This window comes from Apus apus, chromosome 3 (genome assembly GCF_020740795.1).
Source record: "Apus apus isolate bApuApu2 chromosome 3, bApuApu2.pri.cur, whole genome shotgun sequence".
NCBI lineage: Eukaryota > Metazoa > Chordata > Aves > Apodiformes > Apodidae > Apus > Apus apus.
In genome coordinates this window covers 56016463-56043904 of record NC_067284.1, presented here as the reverse complement: position 1 = coordinate 56043904, position 27442 = coordinate 56016463, and the positions used below count along the sequence as shown (strand labels likewise).

The 27442-nt window shown below is 56.0% G+C and overlaps 1 protein-coding gene across 1 annotated transcript; it reads left to right on the top strand.

The window, feature by feature from the left end:
- The first annotated feature begins 108 nt into the window (after window positions 1-108).
- LOC127382354 (cullin-9-like) lies at window positions 109-27442 on the top strand. Its single transcript, XM_051613833.1, is given in 42 exon segments — window positions 109-155; window positions 1519-2127; window positions 2876-3030; window positions 3384-3917; window positions 5168-5306; window positions 6986-7176; window positions 7670-8054; window positions 8239-8440; window positions 8744-8951; window positions 9055-9248; window positions 9376-9593; window positions 9737-9971; window positions 10329-10434; window positions 10676-10903; window positions 11073-11163; window positions 11247-11418; window positions 11630-11735; window positions 12110-12205; window positions 12294-12469; window positions 12697-12830; window positions 12910-13086; window positions 13318-13433; window positions 13917-14099; window positions 14433-14590; window positions 14923-15133; window positions 15228-15393; window positions 15538-15683; window positions 15865-15982; window positions 16366-16403; window positions 16405-16605; window positions 16688-16947; window positions 17025-17367; window positions 17685-17825; window positions 21385-21549; window positions 21639-21802; window positions 22704-22797; window positions 23020-23094; window positions 23432-23542; window positions 24615-24732; window positions 25084-25217; window positions 25410-25504; window positions 26480-27442. Coding segments are annotated over 41 exon segments (7578 nt in total). The 5' UTR covers window positions 109-155; window positions 1519-1532; the 3' UTR covers window positions 26679-27442.

The window sequence follows — 27442 nt, the reverse complement described above, 5'->3', positions numbered from 1 at the left end:
CCCCCCGCCCCGCACAGCCGCCCGGGCTTGGGCCGCCGTTCGGCCGAGCCCGGCCCCGCGCGGCCGCCGTCGGGGGCGGTGCCTGCGCATGCGGAGCGGCCGGCCCGGGAGCGGCGCGGGAGCGGTGCGGGAGCGGCGCGGGAGCGGTGCTGCAGGTGAGGCGGCCCGGCCCGGCCTGCCCCGCGGTGACGGGCGGCGGGAGCGGGCGGGCACGTCTTGGGCCCGGCTGGGCGAGCGTCTCCACCGGAGGGATCCTGCAGTACTCCCGGGGCTTCTTTTCCGGGCAGCCCCGGGGAGGCAGCCCCGCTGGCCGGGCCGGGCCGGGCCGGGCCGGGCCGGGCCAGGCGCTTCTCCTTGCCCCTGGAGCTCTCGCTTGGCCCACACGTGGAAGGAACTTTATTCCAGCGGGATCTGTCCGCGCCAGCCCGCTCCCCGGTAATCGGTGACGCCCTCCTTGAGCGCCTGTGTCCGGGGAACCGGGGTGGCCGGGGCAGCATCGGGCTGTTGCTGGACTCTGCTTCCAGCCCCGGCGGGTGATGTGAGTGGAGGCAGCACAGGCCTGCGCTGTGCTCAGGGCCGGCGTTTCTGCTGCACCTGGCCTGGGGAGTCCTGCCAGCACGCAGCCAGGCTCCACAACTGAGCTTCATAGGAAAAACTGCCCCCCGTGGGCACTTCTGTCCACGTTTCCTCTGTGCCCACATCCCGTTAACAGTCCAGACGTCACCATGTCCTGCCCTGTTAGCTGATTGCTGCATGGATGCTGGTTTCCAGGGAGAAAGTGAGCTACATCTCATACTTCGGTAGTCTTGTGTTAGAGGCTTGTGGCACTGAGCTGGAGTACAGCTAGTGAAACAGCACGTTTTATTTATTGGATTGAAAGAAGGTAATCCTGCTGCTCTGCCCTGCCCTGCTCTGCCCTGGTGAGGCCCCATCTGGAATAGTGCATCCAATTCTGGGCTCCCCAGTTCATGAAGGATAGGGAATTACTGGAAAGAGTCCAGCAGGGGGCCACGAAGATGATTAGGGGAATGGAGCATCTGCCCTGTGAGCAAAGGCTGAGGGAGCTGGGGCTGTTCAGCCTGGAGGAGCATACACACTTGTAAATATCTCAAGGGTGGGGGTCAGGAGGATGGGTCCGTTCTGTTCTCAATAGTGTCCAATGACTGGACAAGGGAAAATGGACACAACCTGGGGCACAGGAGGTTTAACTTAAATATACTTCTTTACTGTGAGGGTACCAGAGCACTGGAACAGGCTGCCCAGAGAGGCTGCCGAGTCTCCTCAGGAGGCACTCCAAACCCAGATGTGTTCTGGTGTGATTTACTGTAGGTGATCCTGCTCTAGCCGGGGGTTGGGCTAGAGAGTGTTCAGAGGTCTTTTCTAACCCTGAGCATTCTGTGTGATTCTGTAGGGGTGACCAGAGGTGCTGTGACCCACACAGAATCAGATTTCTAGCCATAGCGAAGCCCATGCCTCAGCCACCTTTCCCCAGCTCCTGCGTCCCCTCTGTCTCTGCAGGCACGTTTCCTGTCATGGTGAAGGAGGGGCATGATGGCAGCCTGCTGGTGCCCCTGGGACCCAAGCTGCAGGCCTGCCCGGAGGAGCTGCTCCGGCAGCGGCCAGGCCGTGGCGGGCAGCCCGAGTACCTGGTCCGGTGGCGTGTGGTCAGCCTGGAGGAGCGAGCCGCGGGAGGCAGCAGCGCCCGCTCTGCCACGGCGAGGCCGGAGAGCGTCTTGATGTGGATGTCTGCAGAAGAGGTCTGTGCCAGCTGCCCGGCGCTGCTGGGCAGGAGGAAGCTGGCAGGGCAGCGGGAGGCAGAGCAGCAGGCAGGCGGCCCATGTGCTGCAGAGGTCCCGCTGGATGCAGCCTCGCTGCTGGAGCTGAAGGCTGATGTCAGGAGCCTGGTGCAGCGGGCCGGCCGGCAGCTGGCTGAGCGCGGGGCCCCCAAGTCCTCCGTCCTCAGCACCATCCACGTGCTGAGCGCCTATGCCGGCATCGGCGCGCTGGCGGGTGCCTTCCGGGAGACGGGGGCCCTCCTGCTGCTGATGAAGATGCTGTGCCACCGGGAGAAGCAAATCCACCACAGCGCTGGCAAGATGCTGAGGGCCTTGGCTTCGCACGACGCAGGTGGGTGCTGCTGCTGCTGGTGCCCCTGAGGAGGTGCCGCTGAGGCCTGGCGGTCCTGTGGGGTGCCTGGGGAGCCGTGCGTGTCAGGGCTTGCTGGCAAAAGGGGAAGAAGAGTCAGGCTTGAGCTGCCAGGTGGCTCCTTGGTCGTAGTTGTCTGGGTGACTTGGGAGGTCTGTCCCCTGACAGGTTCCTGAGCTGGGATCTGATAAACTGTTTGGAGGACTTGTGCCAAGAGACTTGGCAAGAGTGTTGAGGTGTTTCTGGATGCTGTCAGATGGAAAGGCTCTGGGCTGTTCTTGGCAAGGAGCCTTTCCTCAGGCCCTGGAGTGTAGAGGCCTGGTCCTCACCCAGTCCTCTCATTTGACGGGAGCTGCCAGGGCTCAGAAGTGTCTGATGAGGCTTAGGAGCACTTGGAAGGTTGCTAGTGGTGCTGTGTCCCACAGGAGATCTGGCGTTCCCTGTCCCAGATTTCAAATGGCTGTCCAGTGGGGTGGAGGGGGGCGCTGATTCAGGTTAAAACTTAGTTTTTTTCTTCCCTGGAATCCTGTTCAGTTGTTGGAGTTGCTGCTTTGGGGGAAACTTTCAGCTTTAGGGGTGGAAAAATGCAGTTGGAGCAAAACGTTGCCAATACAGATTGAAGGACAGACTGTGGTCCTGGGTGACACAGAGCAGCAAAGCTGTTCCTTGCCAGGGAGGGAAGGTGGGTGTGGGGGTGAGGATTATCTTGATGAGGTTTCTGTTGTTGCAGGGAGCAGAGCCTATGTCCTGCTGTCCCTGAGCCAGCAGGATGGCATTGAGGAGCACATGGACTTTGAGAGTCGCTACACCTTGCTGGAGCTTTTTGCTGAGACCATGTCCTCTGAAGAGCACTGCATGTCCTTTGAGGGGATTCACCTTCCCCAGGTAGCAACAGGCCCTGCCTGGGCTTTAGGGGTCAGGAGGGGTGAGAGTGGGGGGCCAGAGATGGTGTCCTTGATGGGCGCAGGAGGGTAATTGGCAGCGGGCAGCTGAGCGGGACTGGGAATCGGGAGAGTTGGCACAGGATCTGGGCCTGGCTGGAGGCTGGGGAGGTGGAGAGGCGTGTGGAGAGCCTTGTCTGTGAGCAGGGAGACAAGGGTGGGCTGAGAGGTCTCTGCTACTGCCTGCTGGTCCGGAGCTACCACGGGAGCCTGCCTGCAGATGAACTGGTGGCTTGGAGAGAGGTGGGGGCTGGAGGTGCTCTGCAGGCTAGAGCCTGACAGCCGTGCTTGTTGCAGGTCCCCGGGAAGCTGCTGTTTGTCCTGGTGAAGCACTACCTGTGCGTCACTTCCCTCCTGGAGAAGCTCGGCAGTGGCGCGGAGCAGGGAGGGGAGCAGCAGGACCGCGCTGTGCCGAGCCTCGGCGCTGGGGAGAGGAGCTGTGTGAAGCAGGAGTTTGAGTTCAGCATGGCTCTGGCAAACCTCATCTTGGAGCTGGTGCATGTGATGGGCTGGGACCACAGCCAGAAGCCAGAGCTGCTGCCCCAGCAGGAGCTGCAGCCTCGCCCCAGCCGCTCCATCTTCCAGCCCAAGCCCCCGCCCTTCCCTGCTGCCGCGGTGCCTGCGCTCCCTTCCAGTCGTGGTCCTCCCAAAAAGCAGGGTCGTGCCTTCCTGACCCGCTCAGACTTCGCCGACTGCAGTGGCTACGTGGAGTACCTGCAGGCGACCCTGGTGTGCGGCATGAGGGTGTGCTTGCTGGAGGACTATGGTGATGTTAGAGCTGGGGAGGAAGGCGAGGTTCTGCAGAGCACTGGTAGCAGGTACACAGTGCAGGTAGGTCACCAGTGGCTGGGAGGGCAGAAGGGAGGGACAGGGGTGACTGGTGGTTTCCTGACCATGTCTTTGTGCGCAGGAAGTTGGACAATAGGCTTTTCATAGTCAGGACACTGTCTGCGTCTGTCCTAGCAAAGAAGTCACCTTTCAGAGCTGGAAGTGTGGGTCCTAAGGAAAGCCAGTCTGGTTTAGTAGGGGCTGTCCTGCTAGGCTTGCTTAGCCTCTAGTCCAGGAGGCTATATCCTGCTTCCCAGGAACAGTCCCAAGCTCTGGTTTGGCCTTGGGAACAGGCTGGATGGCACAAACGACAAGCACAGCAAAAGGTGTTTGAAGCCTTGGTCTGTGAGGGACAACTTGTGGCATCCTGTTGTTGGCACTGCGTTGGACACAGCCTACGTGGCTGTCTCTTTTGATCTGAGAGTGTGTGCTGGGATCTGTTTCCCTTTAAAGGTGCCCTTTGGGTGAGTAGACCTTAAAAGAGAGTTTGTGTTCAAGAGGGCAGTTAGAGCTGCGCATTTGCAGCTGAGTTGCTAAGTTTGTGCTCAAGATGAAGGAAAAGGCCTCAGCATTTGAGGAGGGGGAGGACTCTTTCCAGGCGCAGAGAGACTGACAGGGTGGTAGTTCCCAGGGCCCTCCTTTCTGCCCCTTTTAAGATGGGTGCAGTGTGTCCCTTTTTCCAGTCACTGGGGACTGACTTCACTTTGCTCTGGTCCTGACTCCTTAACTGCCTTCTGGTTCTGGAGCACTTGCAGATGTAACTTAAACCAGCAGCTTAAAGTGCTCTGAAGTGGGCACGTGCAAGACAATGCTTCCAGCCTTCTCTGCTTGTTTGGTGGTGGGCATTAACCTGCATGTGCTGGGCAAATCTGGCTTGCCCACCTTATTTGCACTTTCTTCTGGTTTCATTCTTTCCCCTTCCTACTCATAAGTTCTTGGGTTCTGTTGAGCAGATTTCTTGCCCACAGTTCTTCTACTTAATCACGTTCTTCTCTGGTTTGATAATTTACCATTGGATGCCCTGTGCTCTACTGAAGTTTGCAATTGACCAGGGGAGCAAGTGACTAAAGCTGGTAGACTTCAAAATTAGACAGAGTGTGTATTGAAATCTTTCATATTGAAATATGAATTAGGTGGTCTCCTGCTTGAAGAGTGCTTGCTGTCTCCGTGCACTTGGGAAGTGGGAGGACTAATGCAGTGTGAGGACTGAGTGAATGAGCAAATCTGATCCTCTCGATCTGTTTCACCCACAGGTTTTATGGCAGTCAGCAGGTCGGACCGACTGGATACGTTGGCACATGTTGGAGATTATTGGCTTTGGAGACCAGGGGGAAGATCCTGCTGCTCAGAAAAAAGAGTATAGTCTGATAAAGAGCCTTAATGTAGACACAGGTGAGATTATGTGCTGCATGTATGGCCATGTAGAACGGGTTAAGTACTTACTTGGCTTTTGGTTGTATGGAGTATTTTTGAATCCTAGACTTCTGTCATGTTACAGTGAAAGTCATAATATAAAAAGCATAACGTTTGACTTAAACTGTGACTGTGAAAAATGTGTGTTTGAATCAACTGACCAAACTGCCAAAATAAGAACACAGAATCTCTCTGAGATGAAGCTGATTGAGGCATCCTCCAATCCCCTTAGACAAGATAAGGAACAAACAACATGCCAACAATTTGTGTCATTTCATACTGCTCAGTTTGGGGCAAGGTGAGCATGAAATGCACTCTTTTCAGAGGACATCTGCAGAATCTCCTGGAATACTTTGGCATTGCCCTTGTACTGGGAGAAGGTAGAAGGGGAAATCCAGACAGAAATCCTTTTCTTGTTTGGTGTCTGACATGCCTCTGGCCAGGGAGACCTGCTAGATTAACTCTTACCACACCCATGATCTCGCAGGACATCTTTTGGGTAGAGTGATGAGGATGTAACTGCTGCAAGACACAGAATGTACATCAGATCAGCAGCTAATTCTCCACTTCAAAAACAGCTTTCTGGGCGGTTGAAAAGGTGGCTTCTTTAATGGCTTCTGCCTCTTGTAGCTAAAGACTTAACTGCGTGTCGGGTTGAAGTGGCTGAGTGAAAACACACGTGGTTGGACTTTGCCTTGTTTCTCTGTCTCTCTCATTTTGGTGGAAGTGTGGGCTCTGTTTCACTGCAGCGTAAAACTCTTTCCAGCCGTCATATCCCACATAGGAGCTGAATGAAAAAGGTAGATGCTTTCTGCTTTGGATCTTGCCAGTTGGAGCAGTCAGCTCCTGGTGACTGGCTGTTGGCATTCACCGTGTGTGGAGTTGCTGGTAGCGCGCTTGGGCCCCTCGGGGTGATTTTGGCCCTTTTCTGGGAAGTCTTGAGGTGGTGACTGGTCTCCCAGGGTGCATTTGCAGAGAGTGCTGCCAGTTGTTGCTTAGCAGATATCAGCAAGCGTTGATCCAGCTCTTCCTTCTAGATTAGGTAGGGAATATCTAACCTACATAATGGATTTTATCTCCCTCCCTTTTGGATGCATCAGCTAAAAGGAGCGTGAGGACTCTGGAGTCTGGTTTTACTTTTGCCCGCGAGTGTCTGTCCTGCTAGCCAGCAGGAGGCGTTTGGAAAAGGGAGAAGCTCCTGGTAGCTTCCTATCCCTTGACTCCTCCCCGTAGCGTCTTGGGCCCCCGCTGTTTCCCCTCGTGCAGCTGCACGCTGGCGCTGTGGATTCTGCTGCTGGTGCTGCTGGGTGTCCCAGTGCGTTCCCTGGCCGGTCCAGACACTGTGGGAACGGGCTGGGGGAGCAGTGAGCAAGAGGTGCCCGTTCTGAGTGTGTGCTTTCTCTGTTCTACCACCCAGAGGTGCAAGTGAAGGTGGTAATCCCATCTCTACAGCTTGTGGGGTCTCCTGCCAGCGTGTTCCCCCTCTCTCACTGCCCTCCTGTCATCTCCCTTTTCCACAGCAGCCTGTGGGAGAGTGGGGGTCTTCCCTGCCCAGGCAGCGCGCGCGAGCTCTTTCCCTGGGGAGTGTGGGCTGTAGAGCAGAGGACGGGGGAACTGGCAGAGCCGACAGTGACTTCCCTTGCTCTGCTGTCCTACAGTTGCTCAGCCGCTTTTCCGCAAGCCCTTTGGCGGGCTGTACTCCCTGCCTTACCTGGGGGAGCAGCCCCCCGAGGCTGCAGAGGCCCTGAGTCGTGCCGAGTGGTGGGAGCTGCTCTTCTTTGTGCAGAAGCTGGAAGCGCGGGAGCAGAAAGAGATCACCTGTCTCATCCAACAGGACCAGGGAGAGCAGGTACGGGCCAGAGCCTGCAGCGGCGAAACGGGAGGGAGGGAGCGAGGGAGAAGTTAGGGAAGGGCCTCGGGCGAGGAGAAGATGGCGAGTGTGAACTGTGCAGGGACAGCCTGAACGGTGCAGAAATGGGTCTGAGACGGGAGCGTGGGGGGATGTTGGAAGCGTGGGGAGCTGGGCCCAGCAAGGAGGTGAGGAGAAAGGAGGGGAAGCACAGACCCCGTGGCCCTGGAAGAGAGGCTGTGTCCAGCGCGGGTTGGGTCGGCGAGGCAGGTCCGTGGGGCGGTTCTGCCAGTTGTGGCTGTGTGGTGAGGGCAGGTGGAAAGCCTGGGCTGGGGGTAGTTGGGCTGGGGACAGGCGGAGGAGGGTGGCACTGGGGGGTGGCCCTGGGGGCCTCTGGCGGGGCAGCCTTTCCGCCCTTGCTGTCACTGGCTGCCACAAGGGGCGTGAGGGCCGTGGCGAGTCGGTGAGGCTTGGCTTGACCCCATCTGTGCAGCCGTCGGAGGTGGATGAAGAAGCCCTGATCCAGCTGTCAGTGCCCGTGGAGCGGGCCCAGAAAGTGCTGCAGGTGTTGGAGAGGCGGTGTCAGGGCAGCGCTCAGCGTGACCTGCGTGGCTCCCAGATCTACACCAAATACCTCCTCGGGAGGGGGGCGGCGCGGGATGGCGGGGGGAGCGCTGCGGTGCCCTCGGAGGGTGCCAGCTGCAGGAGCACTGGCCCTGCAGCCACGGCAGCCAAGTCAGCCAAGGAAGAGCTCTCGGCAAGCACAGTGCCACCCGGAGCCCCCGGTGGGGCAGCCAAGTCAGATTCCCAGCTGTTCAGTGAGCTCCTTGAGAGGGAAGGGCTGTTGTTCCCAGAGGTGACGGAGGAGCAGATCAAGGGTAGGTGCCTGCTACGTGCTGGGAAACACGGGGCCGCTGCCTCGACTGAGGGAGGCCGTGGGCAGGGCATGGGAGGCATCGGGAGGGCTGTGGGTGCTGGGTCTGGGGGTGTGTGGCTCCCTGGGAGCTGCTGTGGGTGTTGCTGCTGCCTTTGACGCCTGTGCCCCTGCCTCCCTCCCACCAGTGTTGGGCAGCTCCGAGGGGGTGAGAGAGAGGGGCTCGCTGGCCAGGATCGCAGCCATAGCGGACACGATCCAGAGCAGCACCTCAGAGGTGGGGCTGCAGTTAGCTGGGCTCAGGCAGATCGTGAGGATCCTGGAGGAGGAGCCTGAGCTCGAGCAGCAAGTCAACAAAGCCCAGGGCAGGCTGGGTTCCTGGAGTGCCAGGTGAGCCTGGGACGGCGTGCACCTCCCCTGCTGCCTGGGGAGGGCCATGTGGGCAGGGCGGGGGACAGTACCGGGGGTGGGAGTGCAGGAGGCGGCAGTGGAAGTGTGAAGTGTGTACGTCCTTGCGTGCTTGTCAAGAAGAGGGTGGATGTTGTGTCCCCTTGTCCCGGGCAGTCTCGTTCCTGGGGCTGACCCAGGCGGGGTAGAGCCGTGTGGGCAGGGAGACAGGGCCTGGCAAGGCCTGGGGTGCTGGCGTGGCAGCAGCAGCGCCAGGAGGCTCCTCCTGAGGTGTTTCCCACGCAGGGAGAAGCTGGTGAAGGTGACAGTGGAGCTGCTGAGCACTGAGGTGGCAGAGAAGGCCCTGGTGGTGCTGGTGCTGCGGCTGCTGGCCCTGCTCATGGCCAAGTACGACTGGCGCGTGCTGTTTGCCACGGAGGGCGGCGTGCGGGCTGTGCTGGCCGGCATGCGGCAGCACGGCTCCTCCGCCCTGGTGCAGCAGGCTGGCCTGGTGGTGAGTGCGGCAGGGGGAGGCTGCAGGGGGTGGGCCGGGGTGCCGGCTGGCCCAGGCGAGGCAGGGATGGGCGCTGCCCTCCCGGCTGCTCCTGCTGTTGCAGGCCCTGAAGGTGCTGTTGGGAGCCGTGGCCGGCAAGCCAGGGGGTGCCGGTGGGAAGCCCCCGCTCCTGAGCCGCGTCGACGCGCAGATGATGCGGGAGATCTTTGCCAGCATCGGCTCTGCCTCCAGCAAGAGCTCGGCCAGCCTGCTGAGTGCCATCCCTGCTGCCATTAGCAGCATGCAGAGGGTGCCAGGGTAGGGGCAGAGCGAGGGCAGCGGCGGGGCCGGGACGGACCCTCCGCGTGGGGAGGGCCGTCCGGGCTGTGGTGCAGGGAGGTTTGTGCCTGGGGAGGAAGGCGCCCGCACGGCTGTGTCCCTGCAGGGGCGGCTCGGGCGTGCGGAACGGCTTGCTGGTGGTGAGCGTGCTGATCGACGGCCACCGCGGCCTGGCAGAGCAGCTGGTGAGCTGCGGTCTGTGCGCCGCGCTGCGGAGCTGCTGGGGGGACGGGCAGAGCCCGGGCTGCCCTCAGGCCGTGCTGGCCCTCGGCGTGACCAACCGGCTGGCAGAGCACCGGCTGCCCCTGGGCCCCGAGACGGCAGGTAGCGCCGCCCGCAGCCCCTGCCCTGCCGTGGCCCCGCGGGGGCGGCGGGCAGGGCTGTCTGGCCAGCCGGGGCAGAGCTCCCTGTGCGGGCACAGCTCAAGCAAGTGCCTGGGCAGGGCCCATGTGTCCTTGTCGTGGCAGGCAGCGAGGCCCCGCTGGACCTGAGGGACGTGCGGGTGCTTCTGGGCAGCCTGGAGGACGGCGTCTTGTCCAAGGACGTGGTGGTGGCCCTGGAGCGGCAGCTCTGCAGCCAGGGCCCCGGGGTCCCCTCTGCCAAGGCGGCCCAGCTGCTGCAGGACCAGAGGTGCTTCAGGCTGTTGCTGCAGAGCTTGGAGCTGCTGGGGGCGGAGAAGGCCGTGAGCCTCAGCATCCTCAGGTGGGCCAGGGGGGTTTGGAGGAGGTCTGGGGCCTCTGCAGCACCTGTGTGAATGCTGGTGGTGATGCTGGGGGGGCATGTTTGTGAGACCTGGTGGGGCTGTTCCTCTTCACCAGTGGCAGGTGCACCCCTGCGCACGCGTGGGTGCCGACTGGGGTGTCCTGTGGGGACAAGTGGCCATGTGGGGACAGAGCAGCACGTGCCTGGGTGCTGGTGGGGTGTCCAGGGTGCCTGGGAAGCCTTGGCTCCCAGTCCCTGTGGGATGCTGGCCTTCCGGGTGAGGCAGGGAAGCACCGGGCTGCCTCTGGCACTGCAGTCCATGCATCCCAGCCTAAGCGGGCCCCCTGTGTCACTCAGGATCCTGAACAAGTTCCTGGACGGTTACCAGGAGGATGTGCTACCTTGGAACGAGTCTGTGGAGCCCTGTTTGTCCTCTCTGACTGCCCACAGCAGCGACCTGGAGGTGAGGAGGCCCCGGGACTCCTGGCAGGCAGGGGCAGCTCTGCAGGCTGTGCTGTGCATCAGCCAAGCCTGGCGTTGGTGAAGCGAGGGCCCCACCTGCAGCAGCCTGGCCCTGTGGTGGCCTGGCGTGCCCAGCACCTGGCCAGGCTCTGGGGCCCTGCTGCAGTGTTGGGGTGGAGGGGCTGGAGCACTGCAGCACCCGGCTGCTGGGGCCTGGCCGCTCATGGCTGCCTGCTCTGCAGGTGGTGCAAGAGGTCGTTGGCTTCCTCCACCGCCTGGCCACCGCCAGCAAGGACTGTGCGGTGGTGATGTGCCATGCGGGCACCCGCGAGGCTCTGTCCAAAGCTCTAGACAAGCACAGCACGGCCCCGCTGCTGGCACCGGCCCTGCTTGACCTGGTGGTTGACTGCGAGAAGTATGTCAGCCTCTGCAAGAAGCTGATGACCAGCATCTTGGCTGGCTGCATCCAGGTAGGTGGGCCTGGGCAGACCTGGCTGCACTGGGGCTCTGGGTCCTGGGGCCGTCCAGCTGTCCCTGGCACCCAAGGAGCAGCCTTCTGCTCCCTGCCTGCCGCAGCCCTGTGGTGGGCGAGGGGAGGAGGCCCCAGGGCCCCTGGTAAGAGCGTGGCCCATCCCGTAGCTGGTCCTGGGGCAGATTGAGGAGCACCGCCGAAGCCAGCAGCCCATCAGCATCCCCTTCTTTGGTGTCTTTCTGCGCAACCTTTGCCAAGGTGGGTGCAGGGAAGCGGGAGCTGGAGCCCCGTGCCTGGCACGTGCTGGCCAGGTGGCTGGGAGCCACGTGCTCTCCCCACAGGCTCCAGCGTGGAGGTGAAGGAGAACAAGTGTTGGGAGAAGGTGCAGGTCTCCTCCAACCCCCACCGGGCCAGCAGGCTCACAGACAGGAACCCCAAGACGTACTGGGAATCAAATGGCAGCACTGGCTCCCATTTCATCACTGTCCACATGCAGCATGGTGTGGTGGTCAGGTGGGGCTGGGCTGGGAGCCCAGGGGGGCCTTGGGGCCAGGAGGACCGGTAGCCGCGCAGGGAGCAGAGGACTTTGGGAATCTGCGTGAGCCCTGCCCCACTGGTCCTCATCCTGGAGGTTGTTGGATGTGGGCAGCCGTGCGTGGGGCTGGCAGGGGCCAGGGCAGGGAGGTGGGGACTGCTGGGCAGCACCGTGTCTGTTGTGCTGCAGGGAGATGAGCATGCTGGTGGCCAGCGAGGACTCCAGCTACATGCCAGCCCGTGTTGTGGTGCTGGGGGGAGACAGCCCTGCCGCCATCAGGACTGAGCTCAACACGGTGAGGCTCACATGGGCTGCGCAGGCCCCACGGGAGTGGTGGGCTGGTGCTTGCTGTGCCCTGAGAAGGTCTCACCCTGGTGCCCTGGGAGGTGCCCCACAGGGAGGTGGGGATGTCAGGAGCCGTGCTGTGGGAGCCTCCTCCTGGCTGTAGGGGAGGCTTGGGCATGGGCAGCCCTGCAGCCCAGTCTGCAGCTGGCTGGTGCACTGGGGTTGTGAGCCAGATGTGGGGTCCTGGTGGGAGGTGCCTTGTGGCTGCATAGGAGCTGCTGGGAGGGACAGAGGCCATAGCACTAGTGGGGGGTGGCCAGCAGAGCATGGAGGGTGGCTGGAGCTTGCTGCTTGGTGTGCTGAGGACTCACTGTCTGCCTGTAGGTGACCGTCCTGCCCTCAGACAGCAAAGTGATCCTGCTGGAGAACATGACCCGCTTCTGGCCTGTCATCCAGATCCAGGTGAAGCGGTGCCAGCAGGTAGGGGAGCAGGGGGCCAGGCCAGGGAGCTGGCAGTGTGGGGTGTCAGGGCCATGCCTGAGGAGCTGAGGGTCACGCTGTCCCACAGGGAGGCATTGACACACGTGTGCGTGGCATCGAGGTGCTGGGTCCCAAGCCCACTTTCTGGCCCATCTTCAAGGAGCAGCTGTGCTGGCGGACGTACCTGTCCTGCACTGCCCGGGCTCATGCCTGGTGCCAGGAGATCTGCCAGGACCGTAGCCAACTGCTGCAGCTCTTTGGCAGGTGAGTTGTTCTCTGGCTGCAGCATCGTGTCCCTGGTGTCCCAGGGCCTGGGAGGACGGTGCTGGCAGCCTGCAAGGGCCAGGAGAGGAGCAGCTGGGTGTCCCACCTGGGCTGTTGTGCCTGGTGAGGGGCAGGGAGCAACTGCCACGCTCTGCTCCCCTGGGGGAGTCCTCCCCACCACCAGCAGGTGCCCAGCAGCACCGTGTGCTCCCTGGTTGCTGATGCAGGCTGAACCGGGCACTGCGGCACGAGCAGGACTTTGCCGATCGCTTCCTTCCTGACGCCGAGGTGGCCCAGGCATTGGGCAGGACCTGCTGGGAGGCCCTGGTGAACCCCTTGGTGCAGAGTATCACCAGCCCAGGTACCCTTCGTCCTCCGAGGCCCAACCAGGCTGCGCCCCAGACGGAGGCATCCCACTCTGAGCCTGTTTGGCCTCGCAGACCCCCGTGGCATCAGCCCCCTGGCCTGGCTGCTGAGCGAGTATCTGGAGCGCGTGGAGCCCCCCTGCCGTGCCGCGAGCCACAGCGCTGCCTTTGGTTCCCGTGTGCGGCGCCTGACCCAGCTCCTGGTGCACGTGGACCCCGGTGGCCCAGAGCCAGAGGAGGCAAGAGTAGCTGGTGAGCGAGGGGCTGCCCTCCTGTGGGGCTGCGAGGGCGGTGGTCCAGAGTGCCAGACTGTGGCCGTGGGGAGCTCTGGAGAGGGCACGGTGTCACAGGAGGCTCGTGAGCTGGGGAAGGCTGGTGGCCGTGCTCTCCCAGTGGCCCCCAGAGAGAGGGGGAGGCTGCTGGGGGTCAGTGTGCAGGGCCTGCCTGTAGAGCCACGCTGAGCCTGGGCTTGTCCCTTGGCAGGCCAGAAGGAGGGGAAGAACAAGGAGATGCCAGCCAGGGCTGCGAAGGCAGTGGTGGAGAAGTCGAGCAGCCTGTGGAGCATCTCGCAGTGCTGGCGTGGTGTGGTGCAGCAGCAGGTAGAGCTTGGAAGGCCGGCCATGGGGCCAGAGAGGGTGGTTGGACCCCAGTCGCAGCGGGCGGTGCCTGGCAGTGTCCTGGGAGCACGGGAAGGGTGCGGGGTTGTACCTGGTCTCTGTGAGGCCCGGAGGGATGTGTGGACAGTCCTGCCATGCTTGCCCCCTTGGCAGGGCTCAGATGTGGGCCTGGCCCTGCAGCCAGGCTGGTGCTGCAGGCTGGGAAGCAGGTAGAGCGTCAGGCTCCTTCTTTCCCGCTGCTGTGCTTCTGTCCTGCCCGTGCAGCCCCTGCCCAGCCCTCGAGGCTGCGCTGCCACCTCGCCGCGAGCTGCTGGGAGCCTGCGGCAGCACCAGGGCCTCCAGGTGGCCCCTGGCTGGGGCCTGGGCAGTTGGTCTCGGCAGAGCGAGCCTGGAGCTGTGGATGTTCCCACGAGCTGCCGGCACATCCCAGTGTGGGGCTCACCCCTCTGGTTCTGGGTCCTGCAGGTGCAGCGGTTCCTGGAAACGGCCGGGCAGGCGCCGGACCTTGTGGAGCGATACTGCATGCTGTACCAGCGCCTGCGCAGCGCCACAGAGCAGCTCTTTGGGCAGCAGGCTGCCTTCCTGCTGGCCCTGGGCCAGGGCTTCGCGGGGGCTTTGCTGCAGCTCTCCTTCCTTACCAGCCTGCACGTGAGTCAGGGGAGCGTGGGACCATCAGTGGTGGGGCCCCAATGGCCCGGGAGGTTGTCCTGGCCCAGAGCTTCCAGTGAGCTCTGTGTGGGTGGTGTCCTGGCCCCCGCCGAGCCATGGAACCCTGCCCTGGGGTGGCCCTGGGTGGTGCCCAGCTGCGGGTGCTCGGTGCTTCTCAGGGCGCAGCCCCAGCCCGGGTGCGCTTCTGTCTCGGCCCCCGGAGCCTCGGCCGCTGCCCGAGAGCCCCAGGGTTTCCCAGCTGCTCCCCCCAGGAACGTCTGCCCTGCAGGCACCTGGCGAGCACCCTCCAAAGCCAGCCCTGTCCCTCTGCAGGTGAGTGAGCAGTTTGCCCGCTACCTTGACAGGCAGATCCAGGAGCTCCACGGGGCTGCGGGCAGTGCGGAGCTGCCCCGGCAGCTGCAGCAGATCCTGGAGCCCTTCGTCATCTTCAGTGGCCTGGAGCTCGCCCACAGCTTCGAGCACTTCTACCGGTGAGGGGTGTCGTGTCTCCACGGGACCAGAGGGCCTGGTGCGGTGTGGTGGGGAGATGCAGGTGGTACTGAGGCCGTGTCTGAGCCCGGCCTGGTGTGGCACTGGTGCTCCTGCCTTGCTTTTCCTGGCTCTTGTGCATGGAGGGAAAGGCTGTGAGGGCCCATGGGTGCTGCGGGTCTGCGGAGACACGTTCCCTGCTGGCGACAGGGAGGGGAGGGACGCAGGTGCTGCCAGGCCCTTGTGCCTTGGGGTGAGGCCAGGGCCGGGGCTCTCTCTGTCTCCTGGCAGGGGCTCGGGACGGTCCCTGACCTGATGCTGGTGGCTGTGGCAGGCACTACCTGGGGGACCGGCTCCTGGCACAAGGGCCGTCTTGGCTGGAAGGAGCCATCGTGGAGCAGATCGGGCTGTGCTTCCCCAGCCGCTTCCCCCAGGAGATGCTGAGCAACTTGGCTGAGTCAGAGGAGCTCCAGCAGCAGTTTTACCTCTTCCAGCTGCAGGAGCAGGACAAGCGGCTGCTCGAGCTGGACACGGGCCTGGATGAGGTGAGTGTGTTGCTGGGGTGGGGGGTCTGGGGCCGTCATTCCTCACAGGGATCCTGGGGCCTATCCTGAGGTGCCCTTGTGTCCACGCGTCCAGGCACCGGGGCCGGCCCCGGCAGCGCATGTGCCGGAGGTGAAGGTGCTGGCCCTGTCCCCGCGCTGCTGGCCCATCTCCCCGTTCTGCTACATGGATGAACCTGGCAGGTTTTTCTCAGCGGCCCTGAGCTCCCCCCTGGACGAATTTGCCACCTTCTGCAGGCAGAGTGAGTGTGGCTGCAGCGGGTGCGTGTGTGGGGTCTGGCCGGGGCCAGGCTCTGCAGCAGCAGCTCAGCAGAGGGGTGTGCCGGGTGTGCTGGCAGTGCCCGGCAGGGCTGGCCCTGGCCCCGGCACTGATGCTGTCTCTGCAGGCCAGAGCCAGCTGGGCTGGGCATGCAGGAAGCCCCCACGGCTGCAGTGGACGTGGCTGGGCCGTGCTGAGCTGCAGTTTGGAGACTGCGTCCTCCACGTGTCCACGCTGCAGATGTACATCCTGCTGTGCTTCAACAGCGCCGAGGTAGGCGCCAGGGCTGTGGTGGGGTGAGGGAGGCAGCGTTCCGTGCTGGAACGTAGCAGGGCCGTGTCCTCCCTTCTGGTGGGGACTCTAGCGGTGGCTGTGGCACAGGACCCGCCTTGTTTGGCCGGGCCTGTGGCTGGTGGGTCTTGGCTGGCTGTTCCCTTCCCATGGCCTCTTGCAGGAGGTGGCTGTGGAGGCCTTGCTGCAGGCTACGGGGCTCCCTGCTGACCTGGTGCACCATGCACTGACACCACTGACCCAGGGTGAGGGTGTCCTGGTGCAGAGCTGCGTGCTGGGAGGTGAGTGTGGGGCTGGGGCTGGGGCTTGCCTGGGGAGGTGCTGGTCCGAGCCCCAGGTGGGTGCTAGGGCAGAGGTGCCTGAGCTTGTAGGGGAAGCGACGAGTGAGAGAGGTTGTTGGTGCTTGGGGTGCAGGTCAGTGTGTTCAAGTTGGGACCTGAGGCTGTGTGTAGGACTGAGGGTGGTGTGTGGGGCTGGCACCTGGGGAGGTGTATGGAGTGTTTGGGTCTCAGGTCTGGGGGTGGGGTTGGGGACTGAGGCCAGGGGTTGTGTGTGTGGCTGTTGCTCAGAGCCACGTGTTGGGGATAGGGATGGACCTATGAAGAGAGCAATGGGAGGCCCAGGGTTGGGTCCAACAGGCACATGTGTTCTGGGGTTCTTCCAGGCCCAGCTCAGGGCTTGGCTGACCCTGGGCTGGGTACTAGCTCCAGGTGTGCTACGGCTGAACCAGGCAGCCCTGGCCTGTGCCTCTGGCCACCTGAGGCTGCTGCCCCAGCAGAGGTACCTGCAGGCAGAGAGGGCTGAGGTCAGTGCCCTGGAAAGGAAGAGGAACATCCTTTACTGCCTCATCACCCGCATCCTCAAGGTGGAGAAGCAGCTCCACATTGACAACCTGGTGTTTAGGGTATGGAGGGTTTGAAGGGCTGAGGGGGGGGCTGCCTGAGTGCTGCAGCACACTGCAACATGGGGCTCCTTTGCTGCTGTAGGTGATTGATGCCTGTCAGAAGGGTGAGTCGGGGCCAGGGCTGCAGTTTCTGAGCTTCTGCTGCCACAGCGTGGATGTGCTGTCCTGTGTCCTGCACCTGCTGAAGCAGGGCTATCTCCGGCGCCAGGAGGAGAGGCCCCATGTCTTGGAATATGTCCCTGCTGAACCCACAGCACCTCTGGGGGGGCAGGCACAGATGGTTTTCCAGAGCAGGCCACCAGAGGCATGTCCAGATGAGGAGAGCATAGACTGCCTGTACTGGTAGGTATGCATGTCACTAGGTATGGAGGGGTGTGCATCTCCTACCTACATGAACATGACACTTTTCTCCATAACAGGTCGGAGGAGTTTCTCATGGCCGTGCTACAGGTGCCAATGGGGCACACGCTTAGCCCAGAGGAGGCGAAGCTGCTTATGAAGCAGACAGTACAGCAAGTTCAGGATACTCTGAGCATCCCAAGTGATGTTGCTCAGCACCTCCTTATGCACTGCAGGTGGAATGTGGATTTCCTGATCCAGTGCTATGTGGAGAGTCGTGAGGCCCTGCTCATCTCCTCAGGCTTGCAAGTGCAGGATGTCCAGCCCCCCCCAAGTCCAGGAACCCACTGCCCAGTCTGTGTGAATCAGCTGTGTCCCACTGAGAAGCCACCAACCCTCTGCTGCATGCACTACTGCTGCAAGGTGAAGGTCCTGGAGTCTTTGGCTTCTGTGACTTGGTAGGGCATTGCTGCTGCCTAGTTGATGGCAGTTGTTTGGCCTTGTCTGAAGCTGTTATCAGGTGATTTTCACAGAGCTCATGCAAACTCTTTTCTCAGCTCCTTTGTTGTGATCATTCAGCTTCTGGTTAGTTTGTTCCCATGTTTGTGCTTTTGAGTACATATCCATGGTTTGTGGTGGTTTTGTGCACCGTCTGCTAGGTGGATTTGGCTTCCAGGGTCACATGATCCAGGTGATGCCGCTCCATTATAGCTCTGATCTTTCCTCTTCTGCCTTCACAGCCCTGTTGGAGTGAATATCTCACAACTCGCATTGAACAGAACATGGTTGTCAGCTGCACCTGTCCCATATCCGAGTGCCGTGCGCAGCCAACTACGGCCTTCATTTGTTCCATTGTTTCCTCTGAAGAGATTATAGCTAAGGTGAGGTAGGATTGGTGGTTACTTGATGTCTAAGCTCTGTTTCATTTTGGTCAGCATTAGCAGATAATCTTGCTGCTGCTTTTTCTCTTTCCCATTTTGAAGACTGACAGTGTGATAATTGAGGCAGACCAGGTTTCTGCCCAGTGGTGTCTGATCATGGTCCATACTGGCTATTCAGGAAACCATAACATCAGCAAGAGAGTTATGTTGCTATATTTTATAAGAAATATTTTATAAAAAATAGATATTTTATAAAAAATAATTATTGCAGGTCGGCATAATTTGCAGCCAATTTTAACAAGTTACTCTGATGCTCTCACTGAAATGAGATGAAGACAGGCTGAGGGAGTTGTGGTTTTTCAGGCTGGAGAAGATAAGGCTCTGGGGAGACCTTGTAGCAGCCTTTCAGTATCTGAAGGGAGCCTACAAGAAAGCCGCGGAGGGACTTTTTCCAAGGGCTTGGAGTAATGTTTTGAAATTGGAGAAGAGAGATTTAGTTAGACTTTAGGAAGAAGTTCTGTAGTATGAAGGTGGTGAGACACTGTAACAGGTTACCCAGTCAAAGTGTTCCAGGCTAGATTAGATGGGGTTCTGAGCAACCTGGTCTAGTGGGAGGTGTCCCTGCCCATGGAGTGGGGTTGGAACTAGATGTTCTTTAAGGTCCCGTACAACCCACACCATTCTATGATTCTATGTTACTGGTTTCCCTTATTGCTCAGTAAGTGGTATGGCTGGAATGTTTATGTCTCATGAGGAGTCACACCTACAGGCACAGAATAATTTAGGTTGCAACAATCTATGGAGATCTCTGATCCAACCCTGTCCTCAAAATAGTGAGATTATTGAGTGAAAATCTCAACACTGAAATTAAAACATGCTGATCCAGGTTGTCTTCTTTGCATCTTACATTTAAGTAGCTCTAGGCAGCAGTAAGATCCCCGTCTGCTGCCTTCTTCCCATGCTGAACAAACCCAGCTCTCTCAACCTCCCCTCCTACATTCTGTGCTCCAGCCCCTGACTGCCTTGGTGGCCTGTGGGTGACATTTTCTCTAGTCTGTTGGGAGCTTAACCTCTTCCCAGTATCCATTTGTGTCACCAGTGCCAGAGTAATCCCTTGCCTGCTGGCTGCTAAAACAAGAATATTTGAGTTTAAACTTTTAATGCTTGTATTTCTACAAAACATAAACCATGTCATGTTTCTGAAAGAAGTTTTCTCTCAACCATGTTTTCCTCAAGTTCCTTGGGTGTCTTTTGTTCAGCTGTGGTCTTCCATTCTGACCCCAGGGATTCTTTGCTGAGATTTATGCTGTAGGCTTGATTAACTCCAGTGTGTGCAAAGATTCCTCTTAAGATCTGATGGCCAGCGTCATGCGGTACTTGGCAACTTCTTGATTGTACGTGGCTGGTTTTCTGCCCAGACCTTCATTGAACAGATGTTCTCTCTGCTTTTAGGCTTTCTGAGAGCAGCTCTTTGTTTTATAGTTCCAGCAAGAATCCTAGATCTGCTTCAGCAGTTGCATCTCTTTCTCCTACTCACCAAAAAACAGGATGGAGCAAAACTCCAGACATCAGGCATTCTGAAATTCAGCCTCTGTGAAGGCTGTGATTTGGTGCTGTCTGCTGACTCAAGTGCTCATTTATCTTTCTGGGTACTGGTGTCTGGGCAGAAATGATCCCATCACCTATCAACAGGATGGCAACAGACACAGATGTTGACTCTCTGAGTAGAATGAAGTGGCTTTGTTGAGACTTTGCATCCACCAAGCATTTTGCCATGGCACAGGCTGACATCCTTGCAGCCAGTCAGTTCACACCGTCTGGTTTAGGTTGCCCAGGAGAGAGAGTGAACAAGAAGGAATGAACGAGAGGGAAATTCGTGAGAGTCATATCTGAGTCCTTCAGTGCTCAGGGCTTGTACCTTTTCTTTCTAGCATTTGTTGTGACCTCTGTTGTCTTTTCCATGCCTTCTTCTGCACTTCCCCTAGATTTGTGTGTGTCTGCACCATCCTTACACTTCAGTAACTGATCATAGAAAATGAAGTTACTATGTGCAGTATAGTTGCATCCCTGGGTCCCTACCTGTAACAGCTCCTTATTGATAACCCATACTGCCTCTGCAGTAATGTCTAGAGGCTGTTGGCAAAGTGAGACTCCTTCCCCTTGGCAGACTTTTGCTTAGTTATATGATGTGCAAAGGAACTTGAAATCAGAAAAAGTTAAAAAGAGCACCTGATAGCTTTCTGTCGTCGTAAGATGATTGGCTTGGTGGGTGAAGGGAGATGTTGTTTATCTCAGCTTTAGTAAGGCTTTCTGTCCCATAATCCACAACATCCTCATACAAAAAAACCTGATAAAGTGCAAGGTGAATGAGTGGACGGTGAGATGCCCTGCTGAGCTCAAAAGGTCAAAATGGCAGAAAGTTGAGATGAAAGCCACTCACTAGTGTAACCCAGAGGTTGATATTAAGGTTAACATTATTTAACAACTTCATTCCTGACATGGATGATGGGACCAAGTATACCCTCAGCAAATGTATAGATGATAAACAGCTGGGAGGACTGTTTGGTGTTCCAAAGGGTTGTGCTACCATTCAGAGGGACCTCAACAGACTCGAAAGCTTTGAATACAAGAATATCATTAAGTTCAACAAAAGGAAATGTCAAGTCCTTCTCCTGGGATAGAATAACTTGATGCAACAACATATGCCTGGGGCCAACCATCTGGAAAACAGCCCTGAGAAAGAAAAAGAAAGTGATCATGGAGGACAACAAGTTGAACATAGGCCCACAGTGTGCCATGGTGACTAAGAAGGTCCACTAGCATCTTAGGATGAACTAGGAAGAGCATTGACAGCAGGCTGAGGAAGGTGATCCTTCCCCTCTACCCAGTGCTAGTGAGACCACGTTGGGAGTACTATGTCCATTTCTGGGCTTGTGAATACGAGACAGATAAGGACATACTGGGGAGAATCCAGCAAAAGGACACAAAGATTATTTAGCTTTTGGAACATCTCTAGGAGAGGCTGAGAGAGCTGAGTTTGTTTAGCCTGGAGAAGATGAGACTCAGGGTGAATGTTATCTACACTAATGGGATTAAGGAGCCAGATTTTTCTGGCTGATATCCAGTGAAAGGATAAGAGGCAGTGGGCATAATTTAAATACAAGGAATTAATGAGAAAAGTTTTTTTTTTTTTTTAATTTAAACAGTAACAGGACACTGGAACAGGTTGGGCAGAAAGGTTTGTAGTCTCTGCCCTTGGTTGTGCTCAAAACCCAACTGCATATGGTCCTGAGCAGTGCTGCTTTGAGCTGGAGGGGTTGGATTATTTTTTATCTCCAAAAATGCCTTCCAACCTCAGCTATTCTGTGATTATATGAAACAGCCTCTAGATATGACTCGAGGGGTGGGGAATTTACACAAAGGGAATGAAAGAGTAAACAAACTTAGTGCTGTTTTGTTGTTCAGTCAGATGCAGAGCCCACAGGCACCAGACCCTAGTTGTAAGGCCTGACCATACAGCTTCTCTGCCTTAACTCTTCTTCCTGGCTTCTTATTACAGTATGAAAAAGCCCTCCTCAGAGGCTATGTTGAGTGTTGCTCCAACTTGACATGGTGCACCAACCCTCAGGGCTGTGATCAGATTCTCCTTAAGGATGGACTTGGCTATGGGGCAGCCTGTTCAAAGTGCTCCTGGGTGTCCTGCTTCAACTGCAACTTCCCAGAGGTGAGGCTGAGCTGAATCATGGGCAATGCTGTCTCAGGTTTTGCACGTTCCATACTGCTTTTTTGGGGTTGACTGGCTCTCTTTTTCAGGCCCATTATCCTGCTAGCTGCAGCCACATGTCTCAGTGGGTGGACGATGACGGGTACTATGAGGGAATGACAAGTGAAGCCCAAAGTAAACATCTGGCTAAGCTCATTTCAAAGCATTGCCCAAGCTGCCAGGCTCAGATAGAGAAAAATGAGGGGTGCCTGCAGTGAGTATCCATTTCTGTTTGCTACTGGAGACTAGAGACAGCAAAGACATGGAGTTGGGTCCACTGTGCTTTTTTTTTTTTTTTTTTGGCTGTGAAATAAGAGTTTTTGCAGGTCTGTTTTCTAGTTTTAGAGGAATGAGTGTTTTTAATTCCTAGCAAAATGTTCCCCAGCATTCAGAATTAGATCTATTGGTAGCTCTGTGGTAGAACAAAATCTCATTTTGCAGTATTTTTTTACAGTGCACTCTTGTCTGCTCTCAGAATCCACTGTAGACATACAGAGGTGCAGAATAGGGGAGTGGATAGCTCAGCACCTTTTTCTTTCATAATCACCTATTCCTGTAACCTGTAACAGGTTTCTTTTAACTGCCTCTCTTTAATTGGCTTGGATCTCTGACAGTTTTTTACATGACAGGGGAGTTACTTCCTGCTTCGAAGCCAGGGCTTAGGAGTTGCCATTTGTTTCTTTCTTGCCCTGGCACAGTCCTTGGTGCCCTGCTGTGGTTCATTCCCACATATGTGTGGCCCTAGGGCTGTGCAGTCCCTTTTTTTACTGTGGAGTGCTGCATTACTGAGGGAAGAGGTGAGGTGCTCATGTGGGTCTTGCTTCAAACTGTGGAATGCTTAGTTCGGCCATCGAGTTCTTGGTAAGTTGATACTGGGAAGTTGTGCTGCCAGTTCACCCAGTTCGTTTTTGGAGACACAATGACTGTTTTTAAGCATCATCTGCTTCCAGCAAAGGCTTTAAAAAAATACACACAGGGAAATGCATAGTACAGAGTGAATGGGAGTGACTCGGTCGCATACTCTGGCCCTGTGATGTAAGGGAGCACTGGGAGGAGCTGTCTGCAGGTGGCTGTTAGGACTGAGTGATTCTCATTGTTCTTCTCCTGCTATGCAGTATGACGTGTGCAAAGTGTAATCACGGCTTCTGTTGGCGTTGCCTCAAGCCCTGGAGACCAACTCATAAGGATTATTACAACTGCTCTGCGATGGTGAGTGGTTTGCTATATCCCACTGGCTCGTGCTTGTGTTCAGATGCACCTGGCCTCTCAGAGAGAGGATGAGGATCTCCACTTGTGCCCTTTACTCTGCACTTTGTGCACTTGCCAGTAATATCGATAGCGTTGTCAAAATCTCTATGTGTGGTAGTATTCCCAAGACAGCCATGGTACTTGAGGGAAATTGCTACAGGTTACTTCTACCTTTCCTTTCAGGTGAGTAAAGCAGCTTGGCAGGAGAAGCGTTTTCAGGATTACAATGAGAGATGCACTTTTCATCATCATGCAAGGGTAAGGCCTCTTCCTCCCTTTGCAGATGTTGACTGTTGCCTTAGCCCAGGGAAGCAGGACAGTTTCTGTTATGTCTCAATATGTTTCACCTGAAGCTGAGAAGTAGGCTCAAACTGGTACAGAACTTGGAAGCAACGGCAACTTAAGGCTGTAAAAAGTTTGAAGGAACAACACAGTGGAGGTGTCATAATAGGGTGCAGTAAATGCTCTTCTGCTACCTGCATCTTCTGGGATGGCACTTCAGGAAGCTTAGGAATTACCTGTGTGGAAGGGGCTATTTTTTTGATCTTGTGGAGCTTGACATTGAAAGTTTTTTTCACTCCTGTGGTTATTGCAGGAATTTGCCATGAGTCTGAGGAACAGAGTTTCTTCCATCAGTGAAATGCCAAAGATTAGGAATTTGACCTTTGTTCTTCATGCCTGTAAAGTGCTAGAACAGGCACGGAAGGTAAGGATGTGTAACAGGCTTCTTGAGGTTTAGGCCTAATTCCACTGGTGTGTTTCACACCTTTCTTAAAGCAAGGAGATCCAACCTCATTTTACTCCAAACAAGAGAAGACAGGAAAAAAAAACTTTAGGGGAAGAACAGCATTAGGACAGGTGAAGAGCTCATATCTGCCTTCCCCTGCTTTCACTCCAAGTTGGGCTTTTTGCAGTGTTCCTCACAGTGAGGTGACAGGATTTGGAGTTTATCTCAGGCTGACACCATGGAATCAGCACAAAGATCTATATTTAGGGTTTTCATATGCTGGGTCTAGTCCATTCCACTTTGAAATGCCTCAGTGTTGGTACTATCTTTGTAAAGCTCTCCTGATGCTGTGTTACAGCTAGGAAGTCCCTCATGTTATGGTTTTCCTTTCTTCATTTCATGAGCTGTATGTGTTTTGGAAGCACTTACTGTGTGCTCTGATAGCAACATTATGACAGCTTTGCATTGCAGCCACTGGATGTGTGCAGTAAGCCTGCAGCAGCACAGGCCTGCAAGGTCTTCTGTCCTCTGAAACATAGGAAGGAGGCTGGAATTGCTCTTGCAGTACTGCCTTTGCAATATATACCTTGCTTGTAAAAGCAGACTTGATTTTGAGAGATGAATATGGAACAAGGGTATCTGACTGTCTTTTGGGCTCACTTCTCTCTGTTTATTGCCAGTTTTGAGTTCAACCTGGGCTGCCCAGCAATGTGTAGATTCTGTGTGCTTGTTGTTTTGATACTCTGCCTTCTGGTCACTCACACTTGTTCTGCATTTGAATTCCGTGTTCTTGTGGTGGTTTGCAGCTGGGAACAATTATTTTAGACTTCAGCACAAAATAATTACACATTCATTTTCAATCCTGCAAGTAACTCTGGGTAGCCTGGCACTGCTGTCACTTGGTGTAATGGTTCACTAGGCTGTGGCTGCAGACCAGAAGCACTGCCAGCCACTGATATGTAATGAAGTCTGCAAGGGTTTGATGCTACTGTCTCCTTACCCACTCTGAAGCTGAAGGAGGATGCTTACAGCATGATCTTTACTGTTCCAGGTGCTAGCTTACTCCTGTGTGTACAGCTACTATAACCAGGACTCTCAGAGCATGGAAATTATGGAACAGCAGACTGAGAGCCTGGAGCTGCACACTAATGCTCTGCAGATCCTTCTGGGTGAGTCCTGCAGCCTCTCCAAAGTAGAGACTAGGATTCCTAGCTGTCTGGTTCAAAGGGTAGCAGCTCTGTAGTGGGGGGCTATAGCATACACACCAGCACCCGGCTGGTCTCTCTGACTTCTCCCAGCTCATTTCTACCTTGGGTGTAATTTCTGGAAAGTCCACTGAAGCAGTTTGGCTGCTAGTGGAGACTGATAAAGTAAGGAGCAACATGTTCCCTTCTAAAAGAGGAATTTATGGGCACAGGAGATGTAAGTGGCTGTGACTGGCTTCATAATCAAAGCCAAGGAACTTGGTCTCTGCTTAAGAGCATGGAAAGCGTCATGACTTTGTTGGCTTTGAATTGCAGAGGAAACACTGCTACAGTATCAGGACCTGGCCTGTTCTCTTCAGCTGCTGAAAGCAGAGCATTTTCGTGCTGGTTTGGAGTTGGTACACCGGATCAAGGAGCGTCTCTTTGCAATTCTCTGGCACTCCACACAGGTGAAGTCCATGTGTCTGTTAGTGGCTTGTCTCACTCTGATCTAGTTTCACCTTGCTCAAACGGAGAAAGGGGCTTGGTCAACTGAGAGGATAGACTGTCCATTCTGTGTGTATGTAGGGAAGGAGTTTGCAGCACAAAATACACCCCAAATCACATATTGTCTCTCTCTCCTGGTTGTTCTTCCATGCTAGCAGGATTTCCACATTGGGCTCCAGACTTCAGTAAATCCTGATCAGAGAAAGGTGAAACTCTCAAATGTGCCTGCTTCAGCTGCTGCCTGTATGGGGTAAGTTTCCTTAGCAGGGTAACAAGGAAAGGTGGGTAAGTCCAGACAAAAAGAAGGTAACCAGAATTTTCTTCTGTGCTTTCTGACATACAAAGGAATTAGTAACAGATACTGGCTACTTGCATCCTGTGTTGTGGCTAGAGATAACAATGTTAGTGACATAGTGGTATAGGGAAACCAGCAAAACCTCTGCTTGGTATGCAGCTATGGTCAAGAAAGTTCCATCACTGATAAGACCCAGTTACAGAAGTTGCTCTCCCTGGATGCTCTTGAGTTTCTGTGGAGAGTCACAGTCTTTCTACAGAGGTGTATCAGAGATCTAGGAGGTGTCTAGATGAGAGAGGCAAGCACAAACATGGGGGGAGATGGAAGGGCTTGACATTTATTTTAAGAAAGGAATGGGGAAGAGGTGAGACAGCTCTAAAATAGTGTGTTGAGAGGTAAAATGGACGGATTCTTGTTTTCCTGCCCTAGAGTACTGAACTGACAGGTGTTAAGTATGATTGGAAGGTGATGAGTTCAAAACAAAGTCCACTTCTGTGTAAACCAAGAAACACAACTGGCATCTGCTGTCCTAGTAGGACCAGTCCCCTCTGAAGGCTGCTGGGTTTCCAGAAGCTGAAAAGGGTGCTAAGTGTTGCAAGAAAAGAATGACAGCTGAGTCAAGAGACACTGTTTCAGAGCAGGGGTTATGGTTTCATTGGAATGAAGCTGAGACACCAGAGCTGGTGGCAGACTGCAGCTTCTTAGCCCAGTCACAGGTGGCTCTCTGACACAGCCCTGTACTGCATGCATGGATAAGGCCAGTTAATCACCTGCTCCTGGGTGCACCTGCACAGCTGCTGTGTGCCTGAGGCATGGCTTTGGTTCAGTATGCTGAGGTGATGGTAGTGGTGAGGATGAGGGTGATGTGGGGCTGGTTTGTGGTTGCTCTTCACAGCTGGGGCTCTGCTCTGATGCTTTCCTTCTCAATAGGTCAAAACATATCTTCTGTGGCTCCCCCAGCACAGATGAAGGTCACAAAGAGGTTGAAGATGAGGACTATGAACCGCAGTGGCAGGAAAACTATGATAATGATGATGACCTTGATGAAGACAACTTTCTGTTCGATGATGAGTCTGATAACGTCGATTGTGACTCCTCCTCCTATGATGATGATTATGTCTTTGGCTAGAATTGGACTGTAACCAAGCCTGCCAGCCTGGGCCTCTGCCTCTACTCTGTCTTGACCAGTTGGCGTTAGTAACTTTCCTCAAAGACAGCGAGGTGCTCTCAGGAAGAATGAAGAGACACTTCCTCTGGGGGCTGCTTGCTTAGTCTTTGTCTTTTAATATGCAGAAACTATGCTCTGGACAGATGGGCTGCATTACTGTGGCCACCTCCCTCAGAAAGATGTCTCTTTGCCTTTCTGCCTTGTCTCTATTTCTTCCCATAGATACCTAATTGAGTTAGAAAGTCACAGTCCAGCTGCAAAGTGAAGACTGCTTGCCGCCCAATAAAGGACTGGTCAGTGTCCTTGAGTGTGCTCTTCCCAAGCACTGGGCACAGGTGATATGTACATCATATGTCCTAGCATGGCATTGTCCAATCTAGCCAGTGTCTAGAAATACTGTAAAACAATGTGTTTATGCTCAAGTCAATGCCTCCCAGCTGGAGCTGGAGGGATTCCATTCCAGAGCTACAGGTGGATGTGGTTCAGTGCATTTCTCTAGCTGAAGGGGACAGCTTTTTTGCTATTGGCTTGGAGTTGTCTTGGGATGGGCTGCTATGAGTGGCACAAATTTGCAGGACTGTTTTAAAGGGTTTAAATGTATGCACACACACACAAATATATATATATATGTAGAGGTTGTTCAGGTAATATTTTGCAAAAAAGAAAACCCTGAGGAAGAAGGGTTAAAAAAAAGTTTTGTTTAAAAAAGAAACAGTTTTCTTCTA